The following is a 19,468-nucleotide window of genomic DNA, read 5'->3' as shown; positions in this document are numbered from 1 at the left end:
ATGTTCAGCAGTTAGCTAGGGAGGAGCTCATGAGCGCTGCCTTTGGGACACCTATAGGCAATGACTGTGGAGCAGAAGTCTTACCGTGTGTATTTATTGAGGTTTTTTGTTTGTGTTTATAAGACACAAAAAAGCACGTTTGGCTCTTGCTGTAACCCCATTCATTAGGCATTCCTTTTGTTTACATAAACCCGCTTCACTATCATCATCTAAATTGTATGTTGTATGTTGTTCTATGACACGTTTCATGTATGTTGTGCCATATGGGTGCCCCCAAACTATGTTTTACATCATTGATGAAATAATGTCTCTCTCAGGTAGCGGAAACAATGACCCTTATATACAAAAACCATGTCTCTCCCCCACACTTCCCTTCCACTGCCTTCCCCTCCCCCTTCCCAGGTCGATGGAGCCGGAGTTCTGCTACGGGAATGGCTCGTGTCTGAAGACGGTCTACCCCTTTGCTGTCCGCGTCACCCTCTACTTTGGCCTGGGGTCTGCATTGGTCCTCACATTGCTGGGAAACGTCTTTGTGATTGTGGCCATCGCTCACTTCAAGCAACTGCACACACCTCCCAACTATCTGACCCTCTCCCTGGCTGTAACCGACCTCCTGCTGGCGGTCATGGTCATGTTCCCTGGAATGATTCTTTCCATTGAAAAATGCTGGTACTTCGGGGAGATTTTTTGCAAGATCTACAACAGCTCCTCCGTCTTGCTATGTACCGCGTCTATCTTGAATCTGTCTTTCATATCCATCGACCGCTATTATGCGGTGTGCCGCCCTCTGCTCTACCCCCGTAAGATAACGGTTCACACAGCAGTCATCATGATCCTGGTCACATGGTGTGTCTCTGCTGTTGTCGGCTTTGGGATGATCTTCCTCGAGCTGAATATACTAGGAATTGAGGAGTTCTACTATAACTATGTGGCGTGTGAAGGAGGGTGTGTTTTATTACAGAGCAGGGTGTCCAGCACCGTGTCATCCATTATCTCCTTCTACATCCCCGGGGTCATCATGTTGGGCATCTACCTGAAGATCTACATGGTGGCCCAGAGACAAGTACGCACAATAGGCCTACAGAACACCAGCACCTCCAAGGTGGACAAGCACCAGAGGAAAGCCACCAAAACGCTGGCCTTCATCATGGGCGTGTTTCTTTCCTTCTGGACGCCGTTCTTCATGCTTAACATCATCAACCCCTTCATCGGCTACTCCATTCCGTCTAACTTTTTCGAAACACAACTGTGGCTGGGGTATCTTAATTCCACTGTCAACCCATTGGTGTACGCCTTCTTCTACAGTTGGTTCAGGAAGGCTTTTCAAATTATCGTTTCTGGTCGCATCTTTCGGTCTGACATGTCGGACACAAAACTGTTTGAGTAACATTTTTGTGGTTTCATGTTGAACTTTTCAAGAAGATGCGGGGCCATGAAATTAAGGCTTGGCCACTGATGGTTGAATTCTAATTAATCATACATGTTTTACCCATTGTATCAGTTCATACATCATTTACAATATTTCATTTTCCTTGCAACATTATCTCCTTGCCTCTGATCACCCCGGCACAGCGTTTTGACTACGTCTAATAAGACGTCTCATTTAAAAGGAACGTCTAATAAGACGTTCCTTTTAAATGACTTTTTTACTCAACGACACTTGGATTTCCTCTTCTTAACGGAGACTTGGAAAGGTGCGGGCACGGGTGAAACATCCGTCTTTGGAGAACTTTATCCAACTAATGCCTCCTTCCTTAGCACGCCTAGGTCTTCCGGGAGGGTTTGTGGTGTTGCTTTGGTTTTAGGAATAGATTCAAATTATGGCTACTTTCTGTCGGGTGTGTGTGCCCTGGTCTACAGGCCCCGAAACCAAAGGACTTCATTTCAAAATGTTCAGACTTTCTGTCGCATCAAATAACATTGCATGATCGTCTGTTGGTTTTGGGTAATTTTAATATCCACCTCTGCTGTCCAGATAAACCTATGGTAAAGGAATTATGTTATGTGTTGGATTCTCATGGCTTTATGCAACATATTAATCAGTCCACTCATGTACTCGGGCACACCCTAGACTTAATTTTATCCCATGGCCTGTCCATTGATAATGTGAATGTCGAGGAGGCTTACTTTTCTGATCACAAACCTATTGTATTCAATGTTAACATTTCTGATCCTCAATGTACAGCCAAAACCCCTGATCGCTACGCACGCTACATAGACCCTTTCACTGCTGAACAGTTTGCAGATAGCTTTCTGGCAAGGTATATTGCTACCTCCATTTTAACTGTGAGTGCCCCCCCCCCCCCCCCTTGTGCAGATGAACCACTGAGTATTTTCAACTCCTCATGCTCAGCAATTTTTGATTCTATTTCCCCCCTTAAGCTCAAACGCCCCAAACTCATATCTCAACCATGGCTGGATGACACTACCCGCTCTCTCAGGCGAGTCTGTCAGTTCAGGTCGGTCAGGTCATCCTCAACTCTTGCCTGACCAGGGGTTTAGTTCCAGCAAGTTTTAAGCATGTGGTTGTTCAGCCACTGCTTAAAAACATAACCTGGATGCATAATGTCCAAAAAAAAACAAAAAAACTTTTATTTCAAAAATCCTGGAAAAGGTGGTTTTATCACAACTATTGCCACAACAATTTTTAAACCATTCCGAGATGTTGGAGCCCTTCCACTGTCGACCACAACACCCTCTTGTCGCGCCTAGAGCAGTGGCTTGTTATAAGTAGTACAGCTCTTCAATGGCTTTCCTCTTATCTTAGCAATAGATCTTTCACAGTGTCTATCGGCAAGTTCTCCTCAACCTCTGCCCCTGTGTCCTGTGGGGTCCCCCAGGGGTCCATTTTAGGCCAAGTCCTCTTCTGCCTATACATGCTCCCTCTAGGTAATATAATCAGAAAGCATAACATCTCATTTCACTTTTATGCAGATGACTCGCAATTATACCTTCCTCTCAGATCTGCGGACTTGCTCCAGACCCTCCTTGACTGCCTTGAGGAGGTAAATGTTTGGATGGGAAGTAACTTCCTCCAACATAACAATGACATTACTTTTGGCCCTTCCAACTCTAAAGCCCCTCGCATGGCCAACCTAGGTATTCTCTCCCTCTACGTCAAACCCCACACCAGAAAGGGTGTCATCTTTGACTCAAATTTTTGCTTTGACAAGCAAATTGCTGCTGTAGTCAACAGCAGTTTTTACCAGCTCTGAGTCATTAATAAAATTAAACCCCATTTATCATTTCACAATCTGGAAAAGGTAATCGCTTTCATCACATCACGGCTGGGTTACTGCAACGCCCGAAACCTAGGACTCCCTCAATCACTCCTCTCTCGCCTTCAGCTGGTCCAGGACTCCACAGCAAGGCAACTGACTGAATCTAGAAAGCGGGATCATATAACCCCCATCCTAGCATCCTTCCACTGGTTGCCCATCCAGCACAGAATTATTTTAAAACCCTACTTATGTTTTTTAAAGCCGTAATTGGTCTGGCCCTGCCCTACATTACCAAGCTCATCCATCACCACTCAGCTCCAAGGTCCCTTAGATCATGTAGCATGGGTCTCCTGCACGTTCCACGCGCTAGATCAGATGTGTCAGACTCAAGGTCCGCGGGCCAAATGTGTCCCGCCACGTCATTTTATGTGGCCCGCGAGAGCTTAAAAGGTTGGATCTAAGGGATAATGTATCGAATACCAGTCATTATCGGGAAAATAAGCCCAGACTGGGCGAACAGAACACCGACACGCTGCTGAGGTGTCTTGCTTCGCCCTGAAGGGGCTTATTTTCGATAATGACCAACGATGTTCTATACATTATGCCAAAACGAAAAAAAAACTTCACATGGTGTGTCTTTTCACAATTTATTTGTTACCAGCATTTGTAGTGTTGATCAGCAGATTAATAGTCCGCCAAAGAGACGTTGAAGTCGCTTAGCAACCGAAGATGCTGGGGTTGACAAGTTATCGGACTACTTGCGGAGTGATACCAAAGATCCATTAGAGGCAAAAATTCATTTTTTTTCCTTGACAGCGGTCAATTATACTTAGCAACGGTGAATTATCAAATATAATTCACTGTCGGAAGTTGTGAAGCATGCAAGTGAACGGAGCGCTCCACGCAAGTGAACAGATCGTTCCACGGCATTGAGAAGACCCGTGTAATAATATCTTATAATGCCGATCATGTTACCCGTGAAGTGACGGCATCCCACCACTAGATTGCAGTTTTTCCACATCAGTGCCATTTTAATAAATACAAACAATGATCCCAAAATGTCCAAAAAGAGAAAAGCTGATGCAGATGGAAGGCTGTTTCAAGAAAGTTGGGAAGGCAAATATATCTTTGTGCTTCAAGGAGAAAAAACGCTATGTCTTTTGTATTATGAGGCAGTGGCGGTTGTACAATCTACGCTGGCATTTTTGAAGCTGAAGGTCTGTGAGCAGGTGTTTCCCGACCAGATACAGACTTCTAAAAATGTCAGTTTATCAAGAAACACCATCGGTGACCGAGTTAAGGAACTAGCAGGAAACCTGGCAACACAGCTGGCCGAAGAGACACGCAGCTACATAGCTTTTTCATTAGCTCTTGATGAAAGCACAGACAACACGGATACAGCGCAGCTATCCATTTTTAGTAGAGGCGTCATGTCTGACCTTTCTGTCACTGTGGAGCTGTTGGATGTTGCTGCCATGCGTGGGACCACACAGGACAGGACATTTTTGATGCAGTGGAGAAGTCCGGAAATAAAAATGCATTGCCCTGGAAAAGTTGGTGGGATTAACTACAGACAGTGCACCTGCGATGTGTGGAGGAAAAGCGGGCTTCGTTGGACGAATGAAGGAGAAAATGCAAAAAAGTAACTGTCACACACCTTTGATAACGTATGATTGCATTATCCATCAAGAAGCTTTGTGTGGGAAGGTGCTGGGGATGAATGATATAGTGACTACAGTCATGAAAACAGTGAACTTCATTCGGGCATGTGGCCTTAATCATCGTCAGTTCCAGCTGTTCTTGCAGGAGATTGGCTCGGAGCACGGCTACGTGCCGCACCATACAGAAGTACGGTGGCTGAGTAGGAGCAAAGTCCTCAAAGATTTTTTGAGTTTAGGGAAGATATTGCTCTTTTCATGTAGAGTAAAGGGAAACCCTTGTCTGAACTGTCAGATCTAAACTGGCTGTGTGACTTAACTATGTTGTGTGACATACCTGAGCATCTCGCCCAACTGAATCAGAAGCTGCAGGGACGCAAAGAAGTCATCAGGCAGATGTCCGACATGATCACGGCTTTCCAGCATAAACTTGATCTATGGACGTACCAAGTGAAACAGGACAATCTTGCCCACTTTCCTGTTTGTCAGAGCATCTCAGCCGCATTTCCTGGTACTTTTTTCATGTACTCTGCTAGCTACCAAACTGAGCCGGTTAATGAATGAGTTTGATAGGCGCTTCTCTGACTTTAGAGCACAGCACTCAGGCTTTGCCATCTTTGCCAATCCTTTCACCACCAACGTCTGCTCTGCACCCCAACATCTTCAGATGGAGTTAATAGAGCCTCAAAGCGATAGTGGCCTGAGAGCAAAGTTCCAGGATGCTGCAATCCAGGACTTTTACCATCAACCCCTGGCCCCCTGGTTTGATGCCACAGCTTCGACTTCATGCTGCCCATGTTCTGTCTATGTTTGGGAGCACCTATCTGTGCGAGCAGATGTTTTCAATCATGAATCTAAAGAAGACCAAGCACAGATAATGCATCACTGATGACAACCTCCATGCTGTTCTACGGAATGCCTCAGCACAAGACCTAAAACCAGACATTGACACACTGGCCATGGAAAAAAGGTGTCAGACATCTGGTCAGAAAAAACATAGGTAAGCATTTTTGAAAACCTAATTAAAATATAATAAAATGTATTTCAACCAAGAACAAGAAAAGTTAAACTGTGTGCAATTTAATGATTGTGCTTGCATTTTGCTTTGTGATTGTTATTTTCAGAACATGATCAATGGATGAGGATGGTGAAGAGGGGATTCATGTGGTGTGTTAAAGGACAGGCAGCATCTCCTCATCAACTTCACCTTAAAATTTGACCAATATAGTTGTGAACTGAGACAACCCATGTGTTGTTATTTTGAGTTTATTACATATACTATGTTATATGTGTAGCAATGTATTTAGTGTTTGCAGGTTTATGTGTTTACAGGCCTCTCAAGTTTTGAACTGAGTTCAGAGTGAGATTTTGTCGGCGGCGGGGCAGTGGTGACTGCATACAAATGGTGACTAATGTATGATAGTAAGCATTATTGGCCCTTAACACTATTATTCAGAAACAACACTGCCTCAAAAGGCTATTGGCTTAAGCAACACCAGTAGAGGCATATGCTTTTCCCTCAACTTTTAACGTTGCAAACATGCAAAAACATAATTATATATTTATGTGGCATTCAGTCCAATGCTTAAAATATATCTGTGGCATTCAGTAAGCCAATGCTGTGGTCAAGTGTGTAAAGTATGACCAAGTATTTCTTTCTGTTCAATAGATAGAACTTTATCAATCCCCTGTAGGAGAAATGTGTTAATGTTTGTCCCCATAAAACAATAATGGTAAAAAAAAAAATACAAAACATGACGGTAACTAAGTAAGTTAAACCGTCTAATCTGAAGGCTCTACTTAAACACTCCCCCTACTCACTTCCACCAATGCAAAGCAAACAGAACTGAGTAGGGGAGGGCGTAGCCTAACTAGTTTGTGAACGACCCAGAGAAACGCAACGCAAATTCAATGTGAACATGTATGAGGCTTTAATAAAATCCCGGACGATTTTGAAATTCCGCCATTCTTTTTATTTTTAAAGTGTCTCAAAAAGAGGGCATGTCTGGGCAAAAGAGGACGTCTGGTTACCCTACGGGAAACCCATTTGATTCCTACCTTTTCCACTGTTAAATAGCGGCGCAAATTGGTGAGCGCTGTCCTGGTAATTTCTCTGCGTAAGTAATACAAAGTGTGGCGTGTGAGCATGTGCACGGGTTGAATTGTGTGTGTCTCACGCCGAATGCGTGAGACTTGAGAGCCCTGTGTTTATGCAGACAAATGTTCACAATAAGTTGGATGTTTCCCCTTGCAAGACTGTGTGCAGCCATTTGTTTATGTAAAATGCTACACCTGTCACACATGTTCTTAGAAGCTCACAATTGTTGGTTGGACCATTATCTTGCCCCTCTCAACTATGACAAAAAAGTTTTGAACAAATTGAATGTCATAACTTGTTATTTATCCTTATTCACTTGGATAGTTTGATCGTTGATTGATAGAGTAATGTGGGTTTCATGAGCTGACAAATTAAAAGGATTTATGTTATAACAGAGCAGCAAGCAAACATTTATTTTTACTTTAATGCTAATATATATGTAATATTTGTAAGTTGAATAACAAAAATCCAGAGTTATTTAACATTAAGGAGTAGTTGCATTTATTTTACATTACATTTAGCTACATTTATACTGCCTCAAAGTTACATCTGGCCCTTTGAGGGCAATCATTAGGCTGATGTGGCCCTCGATGAAAATTTGTTTGCCACCCCTGCACTAGATTAAAACAGAGGGGTGACAGAGCTTTTGCTGAGGCTGCCCCCCGCCTTTGGACTGCCGCCTTCAATTAGAAAAAAAATCTTGCCTACCGCTATTCCCCTCTACGGTGCCCCTCTAGTGACATGGGTGATTATTTATTCATTCGTGGCCACAGAATAATAATTTGTGGCAACACATTAATAATTCGTGCCCACGCAAAAATAATTCGTGGCCACATAATAATAATTTGTGGCCATGAATTAGTGTGTTGTGGCCACGATCAAGATAGGAGCTTGTCGGCTGTAGGCCTATACGTTGAAGAACTTGGAGAACTTGAAGAACATGGAAAAGTTTGAATTAATTTTGTTTTATTTTAATTTAGGGATGGATTATAATCAAATACTTAAGTCACTCGCGGTTAGGCATGGAATCATAATTAGCAAGAGACACCTAATACGGCTGCTAAAAATGCATGGCTTGATGCGTAAAGTACATGCTGATCTCGTGGAAGTAGTAGATTTCATTATTCACCAGCTGAAAGGACCTGGGAGACTTCACGGATACAGATGGATGCCAAAAAATGCCAAAAGTGCTTGTCAAATGGCATTCGTGCAAAAAAGGATGATGTTTGTGTTATTCTTTCAGCCTTGGACCCTGACGCATCGGCCATTCGTCGTTCCAGAAGTTCCAGCCGTAGACAGTATTTTGCCGCAGGACCCAACTACATCTGGCATATAGATGCTTATGATACATTAAAGCCACATGGGATCTGCATCAGTGGGTGCAGTGATGGCTTTTCACAGAAAATCATATGGCTGAAAGCTGCCTACACAAGTAGCGACCCACGCGTCATAGGGGGTTACTTCATAGAAGCCGTGGAGGCGTTTGGTGGCTCTCCCCGAATTGTACCCCTGAGCCCCGAGATGCGTCCGGACGGAGGGTGCGGACAGAGATGGAACAAGAACCAGTCGCCATGGAGGCCGGCTGCGCATGCGTCGGCCACCCGTGCACCCCTGAGCCCAGAGATGCGTCCGGACGGACGGTGCAGACAGAGACGGAACAAGAACCAGTCGCCATGGAGGCGAGCTGCAAATGCGTCGGCCACCCGTACACCCCTGAGCCCCGAAATGTTTCCGGACGGAGGGTGCGGACAGAGATGGAACAAGAACCAGTCGCCATGGAGTCCAGCTGCGCATGCGTCGGCCACCGCCATCTCAAACCAATAAGGGCCCATCTCACAGAATGAAGATGAACCAGACACTCTGATTATAGGAGACTCAACCATCAAGGATATAACCGGTAAGAAGTTCAAAACATGCTACTTCTCAGATGTGATGGTTAGTGATATCAACCAGAAACTAGCCACAATCATATTGGAAAACCCCAACATCTCACAGGTTATTGTGCCTGCAGGACTTAATGATATTCGAAGAGAACAGTCAGAACTTCTGAAGAGGGATTACACTGATCTATTGGACACACTGGACAAAATACACATTAAGTCATTCATTAGTGGACCCATACCAGCAGTTGACAGGGGAATAAACAGATTCAGTCGTCTACTTGCACTGAATACATGGCTTTCCAGTGTCTGCAATGAAAGAGGAAGGGGCTTTATTGACAATTTCAACTCGTTCTGGGGCCGCAAATATCTTTTTAGAGCAGATGGCCTACACCCAAACAGGTTAGGCTCAAAACTGTTAAGGGACAATCTTCTCTTCTCGCTCTCCCACAAATCTACCCTGCCATGGTCTGACGCACAGGCCACATTCAGAGCACAGATTGAGAAGAAGCGAGACTACAGCCTCCCCCACATATCTACTCTGCCACTATCTGACACACAGATAGCAGACAGACCACAGACCTTGAAGAGAGACAACAGCATGCCCGACGCCATGGACACCGTGCCTTCTCCCATCGCTGATGCTGGCTTGGCAAGGAACGACCACCCCCCTCCTCTGCACTCCCCCATCGACGATGACCTCCAGCCACAACATAGCCATAGCCACAACAACAACTCCAGCTCCACTGTCTCCTCCCTTTGTGATTTTCCAGCTGAATTTAAGAAACTGGAATATGTTGGCATCAAACTTGCATCTGTGTCAATGATAGCATCGCCACGTCATGGCCACAGGCTGATAACACCCAAGCCGAGGGAGCCCCCCCCCCCGTACTGATAGTAGTCCTGAGTATTACTGAGACAAAAAAGGGTTCAGCCGTAGACACAGTATAAAGGAAGTTTTGCATAATCTGCTGAACCCAAGGTTGCCTACGGCAAAACATGGCAATTTTTGCATTCCTGCCGTAACCACTGAGAGAGTAAACAAAGGGAAACTTAGACACACTAACCTCACAAATCTCATAACTTTTCCCTCCAAACCGAAAACAACCTTAAAGCCTATCAACTCCATCAGGATGGGTCTACTTAATGTTAGGTCTCTTAATAACAAATCATGTTTAGTTAATGATTTAATTACCACTTCTAAACTGCATTTTATGTTTTTAAGTGAAACATGGCTGGAACAAAATAACAGTGCAACCATTCTGATACAGACAGCTCCTCCCAACTATAACTTTTTTGATGTGTGTAGATCTGGAAAAAGAGGTGGAGGGGTTGCTGCTATATTAAAAAATGTATTTCAGGGAAAACAGATGTTATTTGGTGATTTTCCATCATTCGAATACCTTTGTGCTGTATTGAAATGCTCCCCCAGAGTTCTCCTATTAATTATTTACAGGCCACCCACACATTTTTTCGATGACTTTACAGAATTTTTGTCTAGCATCTCCACAGACTTTGACTGTCTAGTTATAACTGGTGACTTCAATTTTCATACTGATGATTTGAATAACAAGTGTGCAAAAAAACCTTTTACCATTTTGGACACATTTGAACTGTCTCAACATGTGAAAGAGTCTACTCATTGTAAGGGAACACTCTAGACCTGGTTATCACAAAGGGCCTCAATGTCTCTGAACTCTTTGTGACTGATCCTTGACTGTCTCACCACTTTTGTGTTTTCTTTAATATATATTTTATTCTCGAAATACAGACAAAATCAAATACGGTCAAAAAACGGTATATCAATGAACATTCTAATGTACTTTATAAAAAAGGCCACCTCCTTGTTACTACCTCTCAACCCATGTTTTGCCCCCTTTTGACCCCTACACAGCACGAGACTGCCCTTATTAAAGTTGTAAGCGACATCCGTCTTAACACAGACTCTGGCAAAACCTCAATACTAATGCTGCTAGACCTCAGTGCTGCATTCGACACTGTAGACCATACAATACTTTTGGACAGGTTAGAAAACTTGGTGGGGCTTTCAGGCACAGTCTTAAATTGGGTTAGGTCCTACCTACAAAATAGGAACTACTTTGTTTCCAATTGCGACTTTGTATCGGAATCAACCAAGGTGACATGTGGATCATGGGACTCTCTTTATTCAACATCTACATGCTCCCACTAGGGCAAATCATGCAAAATAACTATATTGACCATCATTGATATGCCGATGACAAGCAAATCTATGTATCGCTATCACCAAATGACTATCATCCCATAGATCTGCTGTGCCAGTGCATTGAGCAAGTCATAGACTGGATGTGCCAAAATTTCCTTCAACTAAATGAGGACAAAACTGAGATAATTGTATTTGGTACTAAAACGGAAAGGCTTAAAGTAACCCAACACCTTCACTCTCTGTCCCTGAAAACCTCAATCAAAGCCAGAAATCTAGGTGTTATCATGGATTCAGATTTACATTTCAACAGTCACATCAAATCAGTTACAAAATCGGCATATTATCACCTTAAAAATGTAGCAAGAGGGCTCATGTCAACCGAAGACTTACAAAAACTTGTACATGCCTTTATCACTAGTAAGCTTGATTACTGCAATGGTCTCCTTACAGGTGAAAGGACCTCTAAGGAAACTCTAAGGAAACTTCAGCTTGTTCAGAATGCTGCTGCTAGAGTTCTAACAAAGACCAACAAATTTGAACATATTACAGCAATTCTTAAATCGTTACATTGGCTTCCTGTAGGTCAGAGAATTGATTTTAAAATCATGTTGCTAACCTATAAATCCCTACATGGTTTAGGGCCAAAATATTTCACTGATATGATTACACTACATAAGCTTCTAGACCACTAAGATCTTCTGAGACCAATCTTTTAATTATCCCAAACACAAAACATGGGAAAGCAGGATTTAGTTACTATGCAACCAGTAGATGGAATAATCTCCCTGAGGATTCAAAACTTGCCCCAACTCTGACCACTTTTAAAACAAGACTGAAGACTTTTATGTTTTCTTTAGCTTTCTGCTAAATCTTAAATAATTTGTTCTTTCAGAAACAAAGGCATTTTTAACTTTACCTTTATTTTCTCTTAAACACATTGCACTTTCTAAACTGCTTTTTTTTAACTTTGCCTTTATTTTCTATATTTTACTAATTTTTTTGTATGTTTTCTTTTCTATTAAGTATTTTTTAATTAATTTTATTGTATGACAATGTCTATATGTGAAGCACTTTGAGTCTGCCTTGTGTATGAAAAGTGCTATATAAATAAAGTTGTCTTGCCTTGCCTTGCCTTAACAATTCGTAAATGTAACAGAGAAAGCAGTTTATTTATTTACAGTTTGGTCCCAGAATAAAGTAACATTTTCTTCAGAATACCTTGTCTTTTTTCAGTTTGTCCAGAATGTCTTGTTCAATTTGTCGGTCCTCCAGAAACTCCAGCAAGTCATTTTGTCCTTCCATGTTACCTGAGTACAAATGTCATTAGACCAAAAACAATGGTTACTAGGGAGGTGATAGGATTGTGCTAGTTAAGGGTAGGGTTGTGGAAATTGCATTAAATGAAGGATACAATTTCGCACGTTGAGCACACAGTTGTGTGACTCGTTTATTCTCCGCGTCATGAGAAGCTCGTAATCCTTAAAGGGACAGCGATCCCTGAAACACAGAGACAGTAAACGACATGCCTAACACAGTGTAAAGAACAACACATAACAAAATACTGTAGGTGAATTATGTTACACTCACTACAGGGTAATGACACTATACTAGATGGTATATCGGTAAGAATATATGAAGGAGAGATGGGATCGAACTCTGTATTTTATTTTTTCAGCATTGATATTCAGTGTTGCAATACAACAGGTAGATAAATAGAAAGTGTGAAAGGATAAATAAAAAATATGCTCTTAGCAGTTGTGCACTCATGTATGTGACAAATACACTTAAAACTATAACTATTATAGGAAGGTAATAGGTTTGTGCTGGATCGGGAGAGTAGTTACACTATACAGGATAGGATAAAATACAATAAGGATCTAATTTCTAAACAGGTAACAGTTAAATCCATATAACTGTAGTACAGGAAGAAGCCAAATCTACATAAGAAAATATTTATTGATATAAATGCATTATTATCCTATATGTATGATACATATTATCACATTTTGACTAAGCTGATATCATACACTGGAAAGGCACAAAACACTTCGATTTTGCTACACGAACGGACTGTCATTTGTCTTTGTGACACAGTCTTTCAGAGAATCGAATAATGGCTGACTCCGCTACGCTAGGTGGCGCTGTAGCCCTTTCAACAAGTGGTAGTAGAGCCACTGGCTGACCTCTTTAAGTTACCAGCAACAAACTCAGGCGGCATTCGAGAAAGATGTTTTCAGTAGACAGCTGTAAGTTCACTTCGGGTCCATGTCATTTCTCAGTCGATCCATTGTTCCGACCTCTCGGCCGTATGCGAAATAACCCCCACTACGAGTCTTTGTTGTGGAAGTACCAGAGAGTCGGAGAACCCAACGCTAAAGATTTAAGATTCATAATATCAGAGAATATCCCCGTCAGTTCGGTCGAGGCGCAATGAATGAATAAAGATCGTATACACATCAGATGAAAAAAACGGTTATTTTGACAGATGTGCCGTAGTTACTACTTTACAACCTCGTTGATGACCAACGTTTAAGAAAACATTTGCTTATAATTCAGCCTTGGGTGAAATCGAAGCGTAGTGTGTACTGAATGCATGTTGATGATGATGCACTTCTTATAGGGGGTAATGGCATGACACCGGCTTCCTCCATCTTCTGAAATAAATCGCCGTTTCTCGTTTTCCAACGGCGACAACCGTAAACATATAGAGAAATAATTAAATATTTATAAAGAAATAATAATTGTTTATATGTCTATGGCGACAAAAACAAGACTACCGTCTCCTTCTACTTCTGGCTCACGTCCCCCGGCCTCAAGATCTCGATCATGCGCAGAACGCGAAATCCGATACGATGCGGGTTTACATGCAGGTAGGAAGCAGACTATGATCGAGTTATCTAGGTGTTCTTATCTGATTGCGATTGTCCGTTCATGTACCGATTTCTGTCCAAAGTAGATCGGGTAAAGGTGTTTACATGCATTTAAAAAGTCCTGTTGAGATCTTATTCGTTTATTTACCCGATAATGACTGCATGTAAACACACTGACTAATAACCTTCAGGTTAACGAGAACTTCATTGTTCCTGAATATGCTCAATACATGGTCCGTGTCGCCGTTTAGTGGCGCAAAAGCAGTACTGCGGAATGGCGTAGACACGACAGGTCTAGTCTTTCTAGACTCCCTGCCTCTGCCTACCTCCCTTACCCGTCTGATGTGAATGACACAGACTCCAAAGTGTCTTGAGAAACCTCTCTAGCGTCTACTAAATACATAGCGTTAGCTTGCTACGTAGCTAACTCATGTGTGCAGGGGATGGACGTGAAATTAGCCTGCAATTTAGGCTACACCAAAGATCCTTAGCTAACTCCTTTCTCAATACTCCCTGCCTACACACTTACCTTAATAACATACCAGTATATCTCCTAATGTCTCATGTTATTAAGCCACCATTCAGCCAGGTAATACTAGTAGGACCAACCTTGTACAGTCGTTTCCAAACTCCAGTTCTCCACGTATGGCTGCCCGGTATGACTTCACTTAATGGTGTGGGTTAGCCTACTCATTCTTGGGCTCAAAAAAGAAAAATCTCGGCCACAAATTATTGTGCTGGGGCCACAAATTATTTCTTATGTGGCCACGAATTATTATTTTGTGACCACAGATTATTTATTTTGTGGCCACGAATTGCTATTGCGTGGCCATGAATTATTAATGTGTTGGCACTAATTATTATTGCGTGTGCACAAATCATTCGTTTGGCAACGAATTATTATTCTGTGGCCACAAATTAATAAATATTCACCCATGTCACCAGAGGGGCACCGTACCCCTCTGTTTCAGTCCCTTCAGTATGCACTGCTTCCGGTGTCTGCAGCTTTAGTGCAAATGAGCTGCTGCCCATTGACCAATGAGCTGTCAGACTGAACCACAGCATGGAGAAGGGATTGTTGCCATTTGCGGACTCTTGAACCTCTATATCTATATAATAATAATAATAATAATAATAATAATAATAATAATAATAATAATAATAATAATATATATGGGTATTTATATAATATATCTAATGTCACGGCCAAAAGCTACGTGCGCCTCGGATAATATTATGAATCATAAAGACTGCGTCTGACGTCTCTGGTACTCCCACAACAAGTAAAGACTCGTAGCGGGGGATATCTCGGCCATGGTTGAGAAGAATTTTGGGAAAGGAACTTTGGCCTTGACACTCTTAAGTCCATGAACCGCGACATGGAGGAGAAAGGGATTGTACTCCGGGAGCTGAGCTGCCGGACTGCCGCGGAGCTCCCCGCGCCGGAGCTGCGAGCTCCGGCAGCAGTTCAGCTCCCGGAGCAGTGTTTTTGGCTGCAAATTCTGATTTAGTTTTATGCTGCGTTCACACAAAAAGACACATTTGTCGCCCGTTTGCGTTGTCGCCCAAGTTTTGTCGCGAGACAAATCATAATCTGTCGCTGTGCAAGTTTTGTCAATTTGTCGTGCTACATCTTTTGCCCGCCAACTGTGCTTCATGCCAATAGGCTACTTGCACAAGCACTTCCTGATTCGCCGTAATACAGCTCATCAGCTTCCGGTTCCAAGATGGCAACGTTCTACACCCGGTGTTTACAGGAGCTGCCGGCAATAAATATCACAGATGTGCACCGTTTATGTCGGGAAACAAAAACTCCGACGAGCAAATTGGAGAAGGGGTTTAGGTTGTATGCTGCGACCTACATTCACAGCTACGAAGGTAAGAAAACTACTTCTAACAGACGCTAGCTAGTAGCTACTGTCAAAGGCTAGTCTGTCAGTTAACTGTCACTTACTAACGTGTCTTACGATGCAGTAACAGCAAATTCTAACAAGATTTCTTAACCAGTGTTTTATATCAGCCTTGATGTTTTTGCCTGTTGTGTTGAGTAATATTTGTTTAATTTATAGCCAGTTTTGCGTATACAAAAGTAACGTTATGTAGCTACCTAACCTTACTTTCCATGTAGTCACTTGTTATAGATAGTGATGATGCGTAACCCAGTACAATTGAAGCTTAATGAATTTGTATGTTATTTCATTCAGTGTCCAATAAAGACAAGCTGACAGGGCAGGTCAGCGTGAGAGCCTTGTGCTACAGGTCGATGAGGAAGAGCGAGGCACCACACAGTTTGAGTGTAGGCAGGATGCTGTGTTCATCCCTGTTCAGTGGGGTTTGTTCGGTTGAGCAGTAGCTAAGTGTAGTCCTCAAGGGCCACCAACTTGAATGTTTATCATGCCTCCCTTTTTTCCGCACACAATTTAATTTAGTCAAGGTAATGAGTACAAGACTACAACTTTTCAATATTCAAGATATTTATTGTCGTTTGCAAAGCAGATGTACAGGTACAGTGGAATAATTGTGTGATTCTTGGAGTCCGCTTTAAAAACAATCACATCTTTATTTTAAGAGGGAGAGAATATAACAGTAAGCATTCAGGATGGTAGGCTTTTTCTAGCACAGTTCAAGTGCTTACCTTCATAAGAACCAATTGGTTGTTTACACCCATGATGCTGAGGTTATAATTTCTAATGATTTACCTTTTTCTCTTAGATCAAGCTTTGTGATTCATCCCCAGTGATGCTAAGTCACCACCACTGCTCCTGTGTGGCTGGCACTGTTCTGTGCAACCATTTAGCAGCATTATTGTTTCAGACAGCACACTATTCATCGTTGAAGCTTCCTGTCGTGCCCCCTGTGCATAGCTGTATGGAGTCGGAGCAGCAATGGCACAAGCCGCGAACAATGGTAAGTTAAACAATTTCAATTACAAGTTCAATTCATACATTTTTACAATCGTTTAATAGTATTTTTGTTCTAGGACCCGCATTGGTGGAGCTGGAGACGGTCACATTCTGGCGCTGTCGCTTCAGTGCTCCCATTTTCCTCTCATAGAATAACTAATGACTTTTTCCAATTATTTAAAAATAAACTTTTGTAGACTTTAACTGGCAACGTCTCTGTAAGTCTTTACACAAATCTGTATTATAAATGTTTTTTTCTTAACTATTGATGCTGTCACATTCAAATATATAAATTCTGATAAGACATGGACATTCTCAACTCCTGTCCTGAATTACACCATCTCTCAACATGACACTACTTGTGTGCTATTTATCATTCACATAGACCTATTAAGAAGTAATTTGGTACAGTACTATAAATTAATCTGTAACGTAGAGCTATTGTCCCTGCATGGCACATATCCCCGTCACTTAGGGACAAAGCTAATATCACATAGGCTAATATCACATAGGCTAATACAAAAAATGGAAATGACTTCCCTGGTGTAAAATCGTATGTCTGCGTTGGAGCCAGCAAACCGTTGCAATCCAGCAACGGTTTGGAGTAGTTGGCTCAATCAACTTGTCGGGAATAAAGTGTCTGCTACAGACCTTGGAGTGAGTGGTGATGACATATGCATCCCGGCGTATGTTCACAATCCATCGACTCCTCACGTCAGTTTGGCTCGGAAAGCCATGAAAACTTAATACCCCGTTGAATTTAGCTGACGCTGTACAGTGGGGGACACAGCAGTGCTCTGCGTAGGTTGTCTCCTGCCTCTGAAAATTTCCAGTTTTTAGATGTTTGAGGTCTTGATCCATGTTTACAAAGTCCGCAGGCTAGCGCGATAAACACACAGACCGGAAGCAACCGAGCTGTATTATTTGAAACAGGAAGTACGTCACACAGTTTAGTGCATACACCCTATTCATTCTCAATCATGACCGAGATAACCACCATTGCATGTCTTTAACTGTTGTGGAAGAGGGAGAGACGTCGGAGAACCCAACGCAGTCTATTCATAATATTGTAATGACAATGGAAGATGCAGTGAATGAAGTATTGATATTGAGCGATTTATTAGATACCTAATAAACCGTTGGAACACACAAGACCAGTAACCATAGCAACGCCGGGAAACAAACCCGAAGCCCAATCCCTACGAGAGCTCCCCGCTCGAATGCCTTCTCCCCCATCCTTGTACTGAATTTATTAAATGCATCCGAATTATTATAAGTGTTCTCTAACATACTTCATATGTTGGTGTCTGCCCAAATATCCAAAAGACATTTTGTCTCCTCTTTGCTACATGTTAAGCCACGGCACATTTTTAACGGGTCTGATAACGTGATGCCGGTCTGATAACGTGACGTTGATCTTTGAATTTACCGTGCTAATCAACCGTGAAAGTGACCGAGCGCGGTCGCTTTCACATCTCAAGCGAACTGCACCAGAGTTTGTTTGGAAGCAAACTGAGACCACCTCTCCAGCTGGGTCTCGGACCGGCTGTTTGGTCCGCACCAGAGTTCGATCGTTTATATTCACACCAGCCCAAAAGGTCTGCACCAGCGATGTTTTTGGTTTGGTTCCAAACAAGGCAGTTGTGAATACGCCCTTAGTCTAGTTTTAGTATACTAAATATTAGCAGATTTTAGTCGACTAAATCTACAGTGGACTTAGTCGACTAAAGATTTCATTTTTTATGGAATGGTATAAAGGTTTGAATATGGAATACAGACACAGATTTAACGGTTGTAACACAACATGTATTTTATTCTTAACGTCATGACAGAACTCGCCTTCAATATTGCATTAATCTCAAGTTTGATCTTCTATGGACTTTGTGCATCCTTAATGCATGAGATGTAAAATGTGTTGAATTCAGGGGCTTATTTTTAACAAAACAAAAGTTCAATAACTGCTAAGGCTACAATACCTTGCTACTCTGTGCAAAGTTAGCAAAGTTTGAACAGAACAGATTAGTGCAATTCTCAAATGTAAAATAAAATATGTATTGGCTGTAATGCCATTGCACACACCACCAAAGAGTACTCTTTAATCTTCAATTAAATAAAAAAAATCCTGGAATACCCTCCCAGCATTGAAAATACAGTTAAATATCACATTAAACTAAAAAAGCACACAACTCTCTACACATCATCTTTTGTTACTGTGCATTGTGTGCAAAATCAAAGAGATTATAAAAGAAAAAGAAAAAATATGTAAATGAAAATATGCATTGGTTGTAATGTCATTGCACACAAAATAATATATAAAAAGGTATCAATGAGCTAGTATCAATGAGCTCAAATGTGACCTGTGATGCTGAATGCCCTCCCTGCAAATGCTTGAGAAGTTGGCATAGCCAAGAAGTCTAACGCAAAAGGCTTTGAACTGTGATAAAAACTGTCACTCTTTTCCAGCCAGAAGTCTGTTCCTGTGTCCTCAGTGATGGGATGTGAAAGTTCTTCATTGTACTTGATCTGCTGCCTGATGCTGGTTGTGGAGGTTTTCTGTTTAGGCCTTGTGGTGCGGCATTTTGAGAGGAACCTAAACACCGGCTGCTTTGAGGATGGCGCTGCTTCTGGTTCCTCAATAACCTTCTTCTGCATC

General features: G+C 42.1%; 1 protein-coding gene across 1 annotated transcript; it reads left to right on the top strand.

The window, feature by feature from the left end:
* Positions 1-406: 406 nt before the first annotated feature.
* On the top strand, positions 407-1,387 carry LOC307073771 (trace amine-associated receptor 1-like; the record flags this gene model as incomplete). Its single annotated transcript, XM_079733731.1, has 1 exon — positions 407-1,387. One exon carries the CDS (start codon positions 407-409, stop codon positions 1,385-1,387), a length of 981 nt encoding a protein of 326 aa, XP_079589857.1.
* Between the last annotated feature and the right edge of the window lie 18,081 nt (positions 1,388-19,468).

Source organism: Pollachius pollachius (assembly GCF_949987615.1).
Source record: "Pollachius pollachius genome assembly, chromosome: 3".
In the NCBI taxonomy this organism is placed as follows: domain Eukaryota; kingdom Metazoa; phylum Chordata; class Actinopteri; order Gadiformes; family Gadidae; genus Pollachius; species Pollachius pollachius.
The sequence above is the reverse complement of the archived record's forward strand: the minus strand, read 5'-3'. Positions and strand labels throughout refer to the sequence as shown.